Source organism: Quercus robur, chromosome 11, assembly GCF_932294415.1.
Source record: "Quercus robur chromosome 11, dhQueRobu3.1, whole genome shotgun sequence".
NCBI classification, from domain to species: Eukaryota; Viridiplantae; Streptophyta; class Magnoliopsida; order Fagales; family Fagaceae; genus Quercus; species Quercus robur.
Genome location: NC_065544.1, coordinates 21,236,195 through 21,253,565, shown reverse-complemented (window position 1 = coordinate 21,253,565; position 17,371 = coordinate 21,236,195). Strand labels below are relative to the sequence as shown.

The 17,371-nt window shown below is 34.9% G+C and overlaps 1 protein-coding gene across 3 annotated transcripts in view; it reads left to right on the top strand.

The window, feature by feature from the left end:
- The first annotated feature begins 737 nt into the window (after positions 1 to 737).
- The window catches only part of LOC126706249 (copper-transporting ATPase PAA1, chloroplastic), a 29,821-nt gene continuing 13,187 nt past the window's right edge, over positions 738 to 17,371 (top strand). For all 3 annotated transcript variants that reach the window (XR_007648540.1, XM_050405589.1, XM_050405590.1), the window contains exons 1-11: positions 738 to 1,318; positions 1,405 to 1,458; positions 2,157 to 2,310; positions 9,362 to 9,436; positions 9,601 to 9,878; positions 11,582 to 11,815; positions 12,021 to 12,119; positions 12,279 to 12,428; positions 14,172 to 14,318; positions 15,552 to 15,602; positions 15,694 to 15,866. Coding sequence is in view for 2 of the 3 variants with exons in the window: in XM_050405589.1 (XP_050261546.1) it covers positions 893 to 1,318; positions 1,405 to 1,458; positions 2,157 to 2,310; positions 9,362 to 9,436; positions 9,601 to 9,878; positions 11,582 to 11,815; positions 12,021 to 12,119; positions 12,279 to 12,428; positions 14,172 to 14,318; positions 15,552 to 15,602; positions 15,694 to 15,866 (1,841 nt within the window). In the remaining variant the exon portion in view is untranslated. The remainder of the gene's footprint in view (positions 1,319 to 1,404; positions 1,459 to 2,156; positions 2,311 to 9,361; positions 9,437 to 9,600; positions 9,879 to 11,581; positions 11,816 to 12,020; positions 12,120 to 12,278; positions 12,429 to 14,171; positions 14,319 to 15,551; positions 15,603 to 15,693; positions 15,867 to 17,371) is intronic.

The following is a 17,371-nucleotide window of genomic DNA, read 5'->3' as shown; positions in this document are numbered from 1 at the left end:
ACCCTAACACTACTCTACCAAACACCCCTTACTCTCATTAAAAAATGAAGGGTAGTGTTAACACTATTTTATGTCACATCATTGTAGTTTCAGTTGTATTTTCAGTCAATTTATTAATGCGTAAACTACATATTTGGTCCTTATCATTTATAGCATATTTCAATTTGGTCCTTAATTTTTCAATTGTGTCAATTTGGTCCCTAACCTTTTAGTACCGTGTCAATTTAATCCTTACTATTATTTTTTGGATGAAAATTGATAATGCATCAAACGGTCAAAATAAAAAATTAGTTTTCGTTGATGTGACAATACGTTATAATTTTATTTTGACCGTTTGACATATCATCAATTTTCATTCAAAATATAACAATAAGGACTAAATTGACACGATACTAAAAGGTTAGAGACCAAATTGACACAATTGAAAGGTTAAGGATCAAATTAAAATATGCTATAAAGGATATGGACCAAATATATAGTTTATCCATTTATTAATTTATGCCAAATTTTTATTAAATAAACCGCATAATAACTAATTCTTAACTATACCGGTTAACATTTCCCAAAAATGAAATCCACTTTAGTAAATTGGTAGACAAACAATTCAAAAAAAAAAATAAATAAATAAATAAATTGGTAGACAAACTCTTCGACCGTACTCCCGATTTAACAGCTTCTGATTTTTTTTTTTAAAAGTCTCACTTGACAGCTTCTAAAATCTGAAGCATATAATTTCTCCAAAAAAAAAAACAAAAATCTGAAGTATAAAAACCGAATCGAAAGGCGCAGAGAAAGGATAGCGAAAACTAAGATAGAAAGAATTTAGAAACTGTGAGAGAGAGAGAGAGAGAGAGAGAGAGAGAGACGGAGGTAACAGTCTCTCTTCTTTCAAATGGAGTCCACACTATCTGCAACAACCACGACGATAGCGTTTTGCACTGTCTCCAAAGCCCTAAACCGCAAGCTCTGCCGAACACCACTGAGTCAATGCCTCTCGAGTCAACTCTTGACTCGCGGTTTCCGATGCATTTCCACCAATTACCACCACGGCAATCCTTTCGCTTTCTCTTCTTCTTCGCTGATGAAACTGTATGCTGCTTCAGTGCCTCCAGTGCGGCGCCGTTTGGAGTGCGTTGCTAGCTCCGCTGCTTCGTTCGCCTCTGGCGGTGGAGGCGGCGGTGGCGGGGTTGGCGGAGAGAGCAGTGGCGGTGGAGGTGGAGGTGGATCGGACGGTGGAGATGCGAAGGCGAATTTGGTTGCCAGTGGAACCCAGGAGGTCTCCGCGTTGCCGTCTGATGTGATTGTACTCGACGTTGGAGTACGAACTCTCTCTCTCTCTCTCTCTATAATATTGCTATGTATTTTGCTAAATGGTTGTGTTTCTGTGTTGTGTGTGTATTGCAGGGAATGACATGTGGAGGATGTGCAGCTAGTGTGAAAAGAATTCTCGAAAGTCAGGTAAGTTGTTATTAGTTGAATTTGGTTATTTATTTATTTTTAAAGATTGTTAGGAGGTGCAGTAATCTGGTGCAATGAACAAATCAGTTAATGGAAATGAATGTAATACGAGGTAATGACTTTTAAAAATTCGGTATTAATGAAAGTATGTATGAATTATATGGGTTTAGATAATTCATTTCACTAGAGAAAAAGCAAAATTTTGATTTGTGTTAATTATAATTTTTTTGTAGTGGTCAAGAGATACTAAAGAGTGAGAACCTTTGATTTTTGCATTTGTTAGAACTATGGTTAAATTATTAAATCCACAATTTCCTTATAGTTTAAACTTTTGGGACAACGGGTTAGAGTAAGAGATCGTGGGTTTGGCTCCACTTATTAAGGGGAGTTTAGGCCCACATGTGAGGAGGAGTCTCCCTCCTCCCTCTCTTTGTTTCACATGTTTTGGGATCCACTTATTTTGTTGAAACTGAAAATTTTTTACTAAAGATATTGTAGATAAAGGTAAAAGTTAGCTGAAATAGTATACTAGAACTTATGAATAGTACCAAAAAGTGCAGTGGGACCCATAGTAGCAAAAATAAGCTGAATAGTAAAATAAGTTGGCAAAAATAATCCATGCCAAACGCATACGTAAGAACTTTACCCTGTTCGGAAAACTAAATTTGTGTACTTCATTTTATTGTAATTTTGGACAGCCACAAGTGTCATCTGCTAGTGTGAATCTGACGACAGAGACAGCTGTAGTATGGCCTGTATCTGAAGCCAAGGTTACAGCGAACTGGCAACAACAGTTAGGAGAGGCACTAGCAAAGCATTTGACTACCTGTGGTTTTAATTCTAACCTTCGAGGTAAGCATATGAAAGTTTCATCACCTTCATCATTGATATTATTGTCCTTGTTCAAATTGTAATGATCATTATTACCATTATTATTATATATATGATTGTTATCATCATGATCATCATGATCATTGTCATCATAATTCTTTTTATTTGACATTTTGACTGGTACTTATAGTTCCCGTTAAAAAAAAAGTTGTTTGCTTGCGTGGTTCGTCTTGTTCAACAGTCTGTCTTGTGCTTGACTTTTTTTCAGGCAAGATTTTAAACTAAAACATACCCTGGCTACGGCCAATGTTTTGTACCATCTGAGCCAACATCCATGCACATGTCTGTTTGTTCTTTATTAAGAATATTTCAGTGAAAGAGCTGTAGAACGTCTTCACAATTACATTTAGGAATTAGGATTACTATTAATATCATTTAGAGATGTGAATCTTCAATCCTTCGGGAAAATTGCAAGTTCTTGAAGCCAATAGCCTTGTAGCTTAATCACCTCTCCATGCACAAAGTGCTTGGGGGTCTAGGAGGGAAAGGGTTTGAGCTGCGGGATTAGTAGCATATTGTAATTATCTCAAATTGAAGTTCTTGAAATTCTGAAAACTTTCTCTCGAAATTGGTTAAAATTCAATGACTTGGTAATGTTACTTACAGAAATTTTCAACCATAGTTGGTCTGATGTTGGATTTCTTTTGGTCTGTTGCACTTCATTTAGATGGGTATAGGGATACGTGCTTTATCCATATATGGTTTAGCTCTAGGAATTCTTGTAGATCCTGCTAACTGACCTTGTTGGTTAGAATAATTTTTCTGAGTCATGCTGGAGAAGAGCCTGCTCATTTGCTACTGTGTGCTACACACTTTTACAGTGATATCAAAAGCAGGTGGGAGTATTTGCCTAGGCACTGATGTGTGTGAGACTTGGTTTTAGGTTTAGTTTCATTCACTTCCGATAAAGATATTGATTGGAATAGTGTATCAAAAAAGGCAATATCGGATTCATCTAAAAGTAAGTTTTGTCCCATTAGAAGAGGTACCAAAAACAAAAAAGAACCTGACACAATCCGTACAAATGTGGGAAAGAGAAGAAAAAAGAGGTTTTGTGATTAGAAAACTCTCTTCATTGATCTTCTCCGTGGGGGAACATAGTTGGCTGCCAATCCAGTTATTATTGTATTGTTAATTTTATTATAATATGCAATTTTATTGATATAGGGAAGCAGTGTACATAGGATATATATATATATATATCATCACCCCTAAAGAATTACAATGCTCAATAATTACAATCTAAAAGAAACTGAGCAATAAAGTTTACAACAGTACACGCAGCCATGCTGCCAAATGATCAAGCCCCCTCAAACACAAACCTTACAATTAACTGTGAGATTCGTTAGGGGTGTGCATGCTCGGGATCTAGAGATTTCATGGAAACCATATATGGTTCTCCTATAATGGGGCTAGGTGAGGATAAAATGTGTTGGATTCCTAGCAAAGATAAGGGTTTCTTGGTTAGTGATTATTATAGAATTTTAGCTGGCACCACTTTCTATGGTTTTCCTCGGAAAAGTATTTGGAAGCAGAAGATTCCCTTTAGAGTAGCTTTCTTTGTTTGGACTGCTGCCTTAGGGAAATGCTTGACGATTGATAATTTACATAAAAGGAAGGTGTGGATTTTGGATTGGTGCCACATGTGTAAGAGAAATAGTGAATCGGTTGACCATCTATTCCTTCATTGTCCTTTTGCTATGGATCTATGGTCTTTGGTTTTGGGTCTTTTTGGAGTAACTTGGGTTATTCCACACACTGTTTTGGGGCTGTTACGGTGTTGGCAAGGCAGCTTTGGTCGTCATTGAAATGGTTATATTTGGTCCATCATTCCTCATTGCTTATTGTGGTGTCTTTGGAGGGAGAGGAATAGTAGATGTTTTGAAGATATTGAGAGATCTATTCCGGACCTCAAGCTTCTCTTTTTTAGAACTTTAAGGGATTGGTTGTTTGCTTTGCAAAATAAATCATTCTCTTCTTTTATTGATTTCCTAGACTCTTGCAATTTCTGTATTTGATTTCTTTTCACCTGTTCACTCCCTGTGCACTAGGGTGTTCCTTTTTTATCAATATATCTTATTACTTATAAAAAAAAAATTAACCTGCTTAGGCATTACTCAAAGTAATCCGGTCATAAAGAAAACAAAGGACCACAGCTCATAGACCACCACACAATGGAGCAATGGATGATCTACATCTCCCCTTCCCTTCTACATATACATCACTAATCCACTATTGTGATACCTCTTTTAATAAGTCTGTAGACAGTTTTCACAAGCTTCTATCAACACAAATAAATCAACTTTCTTTGGTGTTTTACTGTATCAAATACTCATTCAAGGAAATATCTTAGATTGGAATGTTTTTATTCACTCATAGAATGAGTGAACATCAAACTTACCACATAATCTCCACCTCATACGATCTAAACCTTTCCCTCTAGGGATATTGGAATGTAGGATTTAAAAGAAAGAATCAATGGTTTCCAACTCCCAATGATGAAAACCTCTTACAAACCTGATATTACATGTGTGAGTTCTCCAATAATCTAGATACCCAAACCAAAGTTCATTGATGCTAGTGATGGAAACAAGGCGGGAGTTTCCCTATCGTTTATAGATCCCAAACAAGAGTTCCTTGAAGCCAAGGATGGGAATGAAGCGGATTTTAAAAGAAAAATCCTTTAACTTAATAGATATTCTATGATCACGCAATACTCCTGCTGTGCTTCTCCACTTCATCCACCTTGCTCATAATTAAAATTTATCTAGCAACATATAAACAATAAAAATAGGACTCAATTCAACTTTAATTTAACCAAACAAGGTCCCAAGAGAGTTCTTCACCCAAAACATCCCAACTTAATTCTTGAGCACAACCAACTCTTCCTCATCTCTTAGAAGTCTTCAAAGGGGGTTGCCTACGTTCCCCATTGATTCCCATTGATTGAATGGAATCTCATGTCCAAAATTAGAGAAAAAAAAATAATTAAGCAATGTATATAAGAATGTCCACAATAACTGCAAAATGAAGAAACAAAAGCCTTTATAAAACTACACTAAGAAAAACTCTTCATTTCTCAACAACCACACAACAAAAATTAAAAATTAAAAAAGAAGAAAGAATTCATGTTTTAATATTAACCAAAGAAAGTCTTAAAAACTCATCATAATTTTTTAAAAAAAGTTAAAAAAAAAAAAAAACTGTTCCTGTGCATGAGCATAAACAACAGCTCCAGTTCTTCTGGTTTGCACTAAAGTGCCTTAAGTAGCCCTCGAGGAGTCCGTTTATTCTCTCCGTCTGAGCTTGCAAAGATATACCGACCATAGGTATCTTACCATCAGATACCGGCAGTCGTCTTCTAACATTACCGACCCTTAAATATCGGGTTTTCATCAATTTCACATAACATAAAAAAAGCTTTTTTCATCATCAGAAACAACCTGAATTCAAGGCGAATACCCCTAGATTATCTGGCAACTGGTTATGACAGGTGGCTTAGCTGCCCGTAGGTTTTATTGGTTAGAGTCGAGTCCAATGGATTCTTCTTAAGAAAGGTTCCCTACATTAAAAAAAAAAAAAAAAAAAAAAAAAAAACTTGCAATGACTAATCGTTAATCCAATAAAAAGCTACAAAAGTGTTAATCCAACACAAACCAAAAGCTTTTTGTACACAACTTAGTGTATATGGGGTATTTCCTCTTTTTCAATAAAAGTTATTACTTATATAACAAAAAAACCCATGATTCCAATCTGAATGTGTGCTTCAAAATTTTCTAACAAACATGGACAAGAACATAATAACATAGCCCAACATAACTAAAACACTAAGCATGTGGGGGAAAAAAGTTCGGTTGCAGGAGAATTACGTGTTAGTAAATGCGACCAACCATGGTTCGCTAGAATGGGATGAAGCCATAGGTGGTGGCATTTCCAGACTACAACTCAGGTTTTTAACTATGTCCCTCTCTTTCTCTCTCTATGGGCCTCCTCGAATCACCACTCCTTGACTTCACTTCCCTGTTCACATACCTCACCCTCACCCTCATATCCCAAACCTTATCTTAGAAAAAGCCCTCCATAACAATGGTGGTGACTTTTGATGAAGGATGAGAGCGGAATTGGGAGACGGAACATGGTGATCCAAACAGGATTGGATCACAGAGAGAGAGAGAGAGAGAGGTGGGTGGCAGCATTCTGAACAAAATGGTTACTCTTTTTTTCAATTCCAATTGTTGAAATATTTTAAAATTATTAATTAATTATAAAAATGTATTTTTTTATATCTGGGTTGGGTTTATGTAGGGGATTATAAATCACATCTGTGCCTTGAACCTACTGTGGGTTTTGAAAACAAAAAAGCCCACCCTCACTTCATCCTCTTGTTGGGATGGAGTGGGCAAAAATTGTCATCCTTGACTAAAGATTGCTTATCTACTGCCCCTCTCATCCTTTTTGGCAGTATTTTTATTATTAGCTATGTGTTTGTATGTATATTTTGGGTAAGTTGTTTTGCTAGTTTGTCATTTTGACCTTTAAGGGTCTCCCACACTGTCCAAACTGAATTCTCTTTTAGTTTTTTAATATATAGAATCATTTAAATTTGTAATGTCTATTGAGTTGTTGTGGATATATGTGGTTCAAGTCTAAAACTTTGAGGATGAACTTCATGTTAAGCTTAAGCCACTTTGGAAGTGTGAGTGTAAATGATTTGAGAAAGTTGTGACCATTCTCACTACTAAGCTTTCATCTTTGGAAGAAGATGGAAGAAATACTTGAAGGAAATTTGATATTTATATACATCATGATTGTTGCTTTGTTCATTCAACTGAAAATAGAAACTTAAGTTTAAGTATCTAGTCTTCATTGGAAATTTTGAATCCTTATGTAGTTATCCATTAAGCACCTCTAACTACAAATGAAAATAGAAATAGCAATATTTCAGGGTTTCATATAATTTATGTGAAGCTTGGTGGGTTAAGTGGCAGGTCAGGGAGCTATTGAAGGAGATATTTCACCATAAAAATGCAAATGATTTCTTGTGATGAGCAACCATAGTTTGTTATGGTATGTCCCTAATTCATTGGGTTTTCGATTTCTGTGACTTGTCTATATGATCAGAATCTTTTTAAATATCATCTCCAGTATATTAGATATGAAAGGAAAGGCTTAAAAAGTCATTATTGATAATATAGTATCTCACTTCAATAGGTGAGTCTCAGAAGCTACATATGGTGGATTGGTCAGAGGCATTTCTGTTGCTGGGGAGCCATTCATTTCGGAGAATTTGCTGTTACATTCTGAACTTAGCAGTTATTAGTTATACATCATAAAATTGGGGGCTTCCTTTCTTATAAGTTGTATTTAAAAGTGTATGATAGTTGAGGACTACACATTGTGTATTACTTTGGGAATTGCTGTTATTGGGATCTTCTTGCCCACAATTAAGAAGGAATATTTCAGACCTTCTCTTAGTTGTAAGGTTTTAAACTGTGCATGTTCTTGTGAGGGATTTGTTATGAAGGACTAGTCGTATAATCAGGTGTAATTTAAGTTTTGATTTAAGAATTTAATTTAAGTTCAGAAAATGTTGTTATCTGTATGTTTACACGTCCTCTCTATTCTTTGTAGATCTATACTTCAAAAAGAACTAAAGATATTTAATTCATAAGGCAAGGCTTATGTGGTTAAGTTCTATATTTTTATGTGACAATGTTACTTTTTATTTAGTTTGGCCTTGTGAATGACTCATAGAATGCCTTTCATCTTTATGTTCCTTGTTATTGTACCTTCTATTTGCACATTTTGGATGCTGGTTTTGTTGAGGTTCCCTCACATTTTCTTCATATAGGAGTAAAATTGATAAGTATAAAGAGATTTCTTTTGAATTGTTGTTAACGACAAATGTAAAGAGAGCTGTTTCAAAAATGCTTCTTTTGACAAAATAAAAAGGGAGTTCATTTGAACTTATCAAAGAACAAAAAGATTGTTTGAGATATTAGGTAAACATAAGGAGAAGTCATTTAAGAGTGTTGTCCAACTGCCAAGGGCCTTATAGCTTAATTGGCACCTCCCGGTGTTTCCAACAGAGATGTCTAGGTTCAAATTCTCCTCCTCCATTGTAACTATTGAATTAAAAAAGAAAAGAAAAAAGAGGTTTGTCCAACTGAACAATCTTTATGATAATCAATCTAAATTTCCCAAGCGGTACATCTTGACAAAAAATTGCCAGTTCACACACTGCAATTTTTTATGAATGTCAACTATATTATAACCAGTAGAGTGCAAAGCTCTGCCTAAGATTCAGTCTATGTAATTTATTTATCTACTAAGTTAAAGATGGCTTAATTTCTTGTAATTTGAGGTCATCTGATACACCAAATGAAGTTTACTATGAATAGTACATAGGTTAGTTGGAAAGCATGCAGTATAGATTCCTAACACAAATAATCTTCATGGTTACTGACACAATATTAGGATAGGGATAAAAATGTAGGTGGTTTTTGAACTAGTATATCAGCATGCTTATTTATTAAAAATGTGTTCCGCTTAATTGATGTTTTCTCTTACATGTAATTTCACTGTTTTATGCCTCTTCTTCACTTGGGGACGGTGCTAATAATTCCACGTCTTATAATGGGCATACTAATTCCCCAACATATAAAAAGCACTATCCAATTGTTAGCTTGAAGTTTGTGTGCAAAATCAAGTAGTAGCTTTTCTTTTATATTTTACCTTTTGTAATGGTGACATGGTTTTCTTACTTCCTAATACTGCAACATGTCCAAAACATCATTGAACTTAAGATTTTGCTTCTTCTTCCTTATGTTACTCGCATTTTTTTTGGAGTGACCAAAATTTACAATGTCAAAGCATAGATCCTAGATGGAGCTTAATTCATCTAGTCCACCTGCAATCTTGATTGCAAGTAGACTTGATTTGTTAATATTTGCAGTCATTATGAACTGATCTACATGATGGCTTGACTTCTTTGCTGCTCCTGTATGTGCAGATTCAGGAAGAGACAATTTCTTCAAAGTTTTTGAAAGGAAAATGGAAGAGAAGCGTAGTCGTTTGGAAGAAAGCGGTAGACATCTTGCCACAACTTTTATCTGTTAAAAAGTTGTGGCATTCATTGTTCGTTATATTTCAATAGGGTATTTTAGCTGCTGTTATAAAAAGTATTAAATTTTCATGTCCTGATGGTTCATATGCTGTGAAATGTGATGCTAATTTCTTAAGCTTCTTTAGGTCGTAATCTTGCTGTTTCCTGGGCTTTATGTGCTGTCTGCCTCTTTGGTCATCTCTCTCATTTCTTTGGAGCTAATGCTTCATGGATCCATGCATTTCACTCCACTGGATTCCATCTTTCCTTGTCTTTATTTACATTGCTTGGTCCTGGGCGTCAACTGATCCTTGACGGTGTGAGAAGCCTACTCAAAGGGGCTCCAAACATGAACACATTAGTTGGTCTTGGGGCTCTATCGTCATTTACAGTCAGTTCATTAGCTGCCTTGATACCGAAACTGGTAGATTCTGACCCTTAACTCCAATTGTCTTTGCTTTATTCTATAAATTATACTGCATATTAGTGGATGAATACATGGTTTGAATTGTATCATATGTCTTGGTTTTAGTATCTAGATTGTGATTGCATTATGGATACTTTATATTTTAATGCAGCAATAGAGTTATAATCTCAGTTCATCCAGTAACAAATTGTGCTTGTTTGCTGATATGCTGGGAAGATACAAAGTGCTGCATAATTTTCTTTCCTTTTTTCTTAATATAAATTGCATATTTCCTAGGAAGGGACTGATAAATTATCAACTAATGCATACAATAGAGTAGTCTTTTTATTTAATTTTATTATTTGCTTTGTTGAAATTGTAATTTGGCCAATGAGCTCTTGCTCCAATGACACCTCCCCTTTTAAGAGCAAGCTAGAGGATGAGGCCATGGCTTCAAGGCCCACCAGGTGCATGTGGAACTTACCAATAAAATAAAATAGCAATTAACTTAGAAAAGTTGAGAAATACAGGAAATGGTGCCTTTTCAAACCCTAAAGTCCATTTGGGGCCCTCAAATTTATAAAAGAGATTGAGGAGATAAATCTTTGAATTCGTATAAATGGAAAGGACTTAGCCATTGATGTTCCAATTTTTACATTTTATGGACCTCTTAGAACCGTGAAAGAATTGACTCTACCCAGTAGCCTATGAGAACTTTATTTTGACTAATGAACTCTTAAAAGTTACATTTAAAGAACAGAAAATAATTATTAATAGTTTTATCTTCAAAGAGGTATGATTAGTCCAATATCTATTCCAACTGTACTCAATGATCACATCATATTTCAAAAGTCTCCTATATTCTGGAGAAAATGGGCTTGGTGCTGTTAATTTCTGGAGAAGTTAGATAAGCAACATTCATATTCACACATTTAGATTCAGGTAATTAAGTACTGACCCATTGTCCAACATATATACTTTAGCTTTTGGCATCAGTTTCTTGGAACAACATTGATGTGTATGAATTTTTAAATTCAAAATCCTAAAAGTAGGTCTGTAAGGCTATATTATATTTGATGATAGGTTGCTTGAAAGTATTACTATGAGCATTGAAATTTGCGAGTAATTTGGGATTCATACTGGACTGCTAGAAGCCTAGAAGTGCCAAACGAAGTCAATTTTGGAGGAGCTTCTGTGTTCAACTGATACTTGCCATGTGTTTTTGTTAAGAGCTTATCTGGGTTGGGTATCTGGCCAAACGAACAGAAATATGTGGGGAATGAATTTCCCATTGCTGTTAATTTGAGATAAAATACCGTAGTGCTTGATTAAATTGAAATTTGCAGTTAATTAATTAATTTCTTTTATCGTTTGTCTAAGTTTGCAAATAACTAAATCCATAATAAAGATTCTGTACTTCTCTATATTATGTTATGACTAGAACACAAAACTATACTGCATGGTTGTGTTATCAATTTGGAGTTCTTCTTACTGATACTTTGTTTTTTCAGTAAAACTATAATTAGTCTTAGTTACATACATTGGCTTAAATCTGGAATGCAAACACTTAACCAAAGGGGTTTTTTTTGGCTTGATTAAAGTTGATTTGTTAATGTAAACCTTTAAGATCTAGGGTGCATCTTGCCTTCATAATAAGAAACTAAGTATGTGACTGATTACAATCGATGCTGTAGCCTCTGTAATAGATGTGTTGTATGCAGGGTTGGAAGGCTTTTTTTGAGGAACCGATAATGTTAATAGCATTTGTCTTGTTAGGAAGAAATCTTGAACAGAGAGCTAAAATCAAAGCAACCAGTGATATGACTGGACTTCTCAGTATTTTACCATCAAAAGCTCGGCTTTTGGTCAATGATGATGCAAAAGAGTTGGGTTCAATGGTTGAAGTTCCTTGTAGCAGTCTTTCTGTTGGAGATCAAATTATTGTACTTCCTGGAGTAAGTATTTTTGTCTCTGGCTCCCGAACATTTGAACTTTGATTCTTGCATCTTTTGTCATCAAATTGTTTTTTATTTACAACTTGTCGTGCAAAATTTAATACAACCACTTCCAGTTAAAATTTATAAATGTAGCAGGTATTTGTCATTTTCACCCTGTAGATATGATGTGAATCCTTTAATACATCTTCTCCTGTTATCTTAGGATCGTGTTCCAGCAGATGGAATTGTCAGAGCTGGTAGAAGTACCGTTGATGAGTCTAGTTTCACAGGAGAGCCACTGCCAGTGACCAAATTACCTGGGGTATTACTACTTTTTTTTACATATAACTCTTTCTTATTCTCAAGATTCGATTTCCTCCTTATAGCATTGTTGCAAATTGAATGCTTATTCCCTAAGCAATAAGCTTTTTTATTGCTGCATGGATCATTGTCACTTCAGTGTACTTTATGTCTGTGCTAGAGTCAAGTTTCAGCTGGAAGCATAAATCTTAATGGAACCCTTACAGTTGAAGTGCGGAGACCAGGGGGTGAGACTGCTATGGGAGACATTTTCCGTTTGGTGGAAGAAGCACAAAGTAGGGAAGCTCCTGTACAGCGGTTGGCTGACAAGGTTCTTCTGAATATTAATTCTAGATATACAATTCTGTAGTGGCTCTAAAAAGGGGTTTCTTCTCAGATATATGCATATTTACAAGCAATGATATTTGATTTTTAAGTGTTGAATAAAGGCTAGAATGTTGCTGTTGGTTTTTTGTTATTTATTTATTTTTCTGTGTATTATTTTGTATTGGATTGGTAGCAACCATCATTTTCAACTTCTGGCTCCCTTAGTTTTTATATGTTCCATATAGGAGTTAGTAAATTTATCAATCCTTGGTAGAAAATTTACATAAAAATCTATACAAGGAGATCTACATAAAGCCATTAAAAAAGGGGTAAAAGTAAGCTTTGAATTTACACAAAATTCAAAACAATCTTGTTGCTAGGCTTCATACTAATAGACAGCATACATAACAAATTGCAATTGTTGCTTGGAATCCGCTTTGGCAATAAAGAAACTGACCACAATGCAAGCTTGTCATCATCATTGCTTGATCTGGTTGGAAGTTTGAGTGTAAAAGAGTCATCAAGTGAGAGAGAGAGAGAGAGAGAGAGAGAGATGTCTGCATTAAGGGGGGAAAAAGATGATGGAAGAAAGGCATCTGCAGAGGATAGAGGGGAGCTATGGTGTTATTTTTTTTGGGGGTATGTTACACATATTAAGTGGGTTTTGAATTCACAACCTCACCCTCCACTTGTTCTCTTGGGAAGGGAAGTCACCATTTGAGCTAATTTGTTGGCTGTAGAGAAGCTAGGGTTTAAATAGGTAGGGATTTCACTTGACTTAAATGTCCTCTGGCTTGTAAGCCTACTAATGGTGGTTTGGCCTCAGGTCCATTTGCTAAGTGAGCTTGCACTCCGCTTGAGTTCTGCTAATTTGTTTCCCAAGCTCAATAGCTCATGAGTGGATCAACTCTTTTGCAGCCCTCAACTCAACCAAGTTTTGGCTCTCTTTTGAATTTTAAGCGAACTTTGACCAAACTTGGCATCTATCTTTGCCTTCAAAATTGGTATTATTGTCAATATATATATATATATATATAGATATATAGATATATACGAGAGATAATGAATGGAAAAAATTAAAGGACATAAAGTTTTGAAGCAAAAAGGTTCAGGCCAAATCACCTCAGGAGTCTTATGTGAATAGACTACAAGAGGAAACTTCAGATGCACATTTGAAACTACCATGTTCCATTTGAGTCTTAAGGTCTGGGGTATTTGGTGTGCTGTGATACCATACATGATATGTATATTATGACTTATCAAAAAATGATATGTATATTATGATGTATACAATGGTTTACATTTTTGGTAGCTTATCTTGAGCTCATGTGTCTAATTTTTATTATTTTTACTTTTTTCCTCACAAGGGGTGATTGGAGGGAGGTCAATGACCCAATGTATTTGTCAATCAAGCAACACAGGAGACTCGCTGGTTGTTTTGAAAACATGCAATGTATAAATGGATTGGGCATATAGCTTTGGTGTCATTTAACAGTAATATGGGCGATCTTACAAATTTTGTGCTTAAGTCCTAATAAATATGTTTCACCTCATTCTTATTCATCTCATAGCTTATTGGTGGTAGTTGTCTATGCATTTAATGGTGCTCCTTTAATTGTTTATTTATTTATTTATTTAAAGAAAAAACAAAGTTCATTTCAGTTTGAACTAGTAGTAGTGGTCAATCACATTAAACAAAATGCCAATTTATCCTCTTTTTTTTTTTTTTTTTTTTTGGTTTCAACAGGTGTCTGGGCACTTTACATATGGAGTAATGGCACTTTCTGCTGCTACGTTTATGTTTTGGAGTCTGTTTGGTGCACATATTCTACCTGGTGCTTTGTATCAAGGAAGTTCGGTCTCATTGGCACTGCAGCTCTCTTGCAGTGTTCTGGTATGACACTTGAAAATTACATCTAAACCTTGAGCATTCCGACAAATTTGTTGTTGGTATTGAGAAAGCTCTTGTTAGAATTATGTGGTTAAATGAGTAAATCTATCATCTCCTAATTAAATTATCGATTCTCTCAAAAACTTAAGGTATAAGGAGATAGTAGATTTAATCATTTAACTACATAATTCTAACACTCTCCCTCACATGTGGGCTCAAACTACCTTTTAATAGGTGAGGCTCAGCACATGAAATTTTAAATGGGAGGTAGTGTGGAGGAGACAAGGATCAAACTTAGGACTTTTTGCTTTGATACTATGTTAAATTGCCGATCCTCCCAAAAGTATACGCTATTGGGATATTGTAAAATTAATCCCATAATTCTAACAGCTCTAGTACTTTTTTTGGTGCTGACATTCTCCATATGGATTTTATTAGATAAGCGAGAAAAGAAAGAAAGAAAAGGTTTAGGGTATAATGCCCACACCTTAGCACAAGTTTATATTAGAGTGATATAGCAAGATGTAGGAATACCCTTACGTTAATATAAAATGACATGTGAATAGATGTAACTCAAACAGTTATGATGCATAAAAACAAAACTAAACATCTGGTCTAGATTTTGGGGAATTTTTATGTTTGACACCATGTCTGTCAGAGAGGACATTTGTGTCCAGGACCACGTATCACAGGAGAAAGATATGGGGGACATTAAACTTTTCCATCACCGCTGTTTTTTATTGCAAGTGTACAGCTTATCTTTACAAAAAAATTTCTTCCTATATTGTTATTTGTTGAGTACGTACATGGGTTCAGAAAAATCTTCACTATATATATATAAATATAGAAAATCTCCATTACAGCATTAGTTAGCATTTGTCTTACTTATAGATATAGACATCTCATAGAGTAATTTGTAATAAAAAGTTAACCTAAAATCAGGATCCATTTTGAGCTTCAATGTGTGGCCCAAGCAGCTTAGGCTTCTACACGTAGTCCAGTCAGGTGTAGTAAGCTATTACTTATTAACTTCTATGGGCTTCAACCTAGTCTTGTCAAATGTCTAATGAAACTCCTGTTCCAATTCACTTTGAATATCTGCTGTTGCAAATGAGGATTTTCTAGGAACAAATTTCCTCTATTCTTTCTGCCATATTTTTAGCCTTCATTTGTTCTTAGATCATGCAGCATGTTCTTTTCCATGCAGCAGTAATCCTTTTTGTTTCCTGAACCCAGGTGGTTGCTTGCCCGTGTGCGTTAGGCTTAGCCACACCAACTGCTGTGCTGGTACCATCTATACAAATGGCTACTTCTTTTTTGAGATCCTGTTGAACTTACATGTGTTATCTCATTTTGTTTGAAATTGAATGTATTCCAGGTTGGAACTTCATTAGGGGCAACAAGAGGACTGCTGTGGCGTGGTGGAAGTATCTTAGAGAAGTTTGCAATGGTGAACACTATTGTATTTGACAAAACGGGGACTCTTACAATTGGCAGGCCTGTTGTGACAAAGGTTGTGACTCCTGGATGCATGAGAAGTACAGATTCAAAGTTGAGTGGTGAATTTTTTTATTTTTAAATATTTGCTAAATTAAGTGGAGAACTTCTCTTAATGTTATGTTTAACTTTGACTTTATTGTCAATTTTATGAGAAAAGAGTCTTTTATTTTTTTAATGAATTTGTTATTTTGAATGAAAAATTAAAAGGTAGAAAACAGGCCCTGCATATCATAATTAATTTTCAAGAGATCAATTCAAGATTTGTGATCAAGCGAAATCTGGAAATCATGAAAATGTGTTTACATTGTCAAGTGCTATGAACACCATATCACTCATCTGTGAAAGTATACTAAACAAATTTGTCATGTTCTTGCTTTTTTATGATTCCTTGTAATAAACAGTACCCCATTGAGTCAATTTTTGTTTGCAATCTAACTAATCATGTGTTACACTATGTTTGGGAGTTTATAAAAGAATGGAATGGGTAGATCATATAAAAGAATGGAATGGAATGGATATGGTGTATTTTTTTTCTAGTGTGCTTGAGAGTTTATAAAAGAAGGAATGGGAATGAAAGATATAGAATTTTGCTAGTACACCCTTGACCTTTAATTTGTCTTTTTTAAAATAGTGATAAAATTAGTATTTCACCTCCATCTCATTAAAGGAATGAGTGTTCTTCTCCTCTTCTCCTTCGTAATTAATTTTCTGTTTTGTTTTCTTTTTATCTGTATTTTTTGTTTGCTTTGTGCTTTTCATGCATAAAGTAGCTTCTTGAATATACATCTTTCTTACTTATCAAAAAGAAAAAGGAATGAGTGTTCTTCCCATTTTTGGGAGGGAATGGAATGGAATGAGCGTTCTCTCATAGATGTGCCATTCTTTCGCCCTAAACCCCCAAACATGGGAATAGATGGAATATCAAATTCTTTTTGTTGCAATCATTTTCCTTCTTCCAAATGGACCGTTAGTGTGTGTGTGTATTGGATAAGTTCTGCTAGTAGGAAATATCAATTAAGAATGAGCAGTTGTTTACTTCATAATTGGTAAATTACCATTTGTCCCAAAAGCCTAAGTAGATGTGAAGCGAGAAATTTAATAATTTGCTTATTATTCTCTCTCCCTCATATGTGGGTTTAGAATTACTGTCAAAGGAGACCCAACATGCAAAACTTTTGATGTGGATAAAGTGTTCATGTTATTTTAGTTGTTTTTATGATCTGCTTATATTATTACTTCACAGATCATATAGTACCCCCAAAAAAATTATGTTTATCATTATAATCAGCTAAACTATTGTATTTATTTTTAATATTGCTAAAAATCGGATCATGATTTATAAAATTTAGGGTTGCAATTCACAAAACCGTGATTCATTTCAAAAGGTGGTGGTACACTGTTCTACATATCTTTTGGGGGCAAAAAGCCTTAGACATTGAATTGGCATGTTCTGTTAGGATTCTTTTCTTCTAGTAAATCTAATACAACAATGAGAATTTGTTATCCCTTTTGGCCCTTTTAGTTTAGCCTTTGCTTATATGCAGAATCATAGTTTC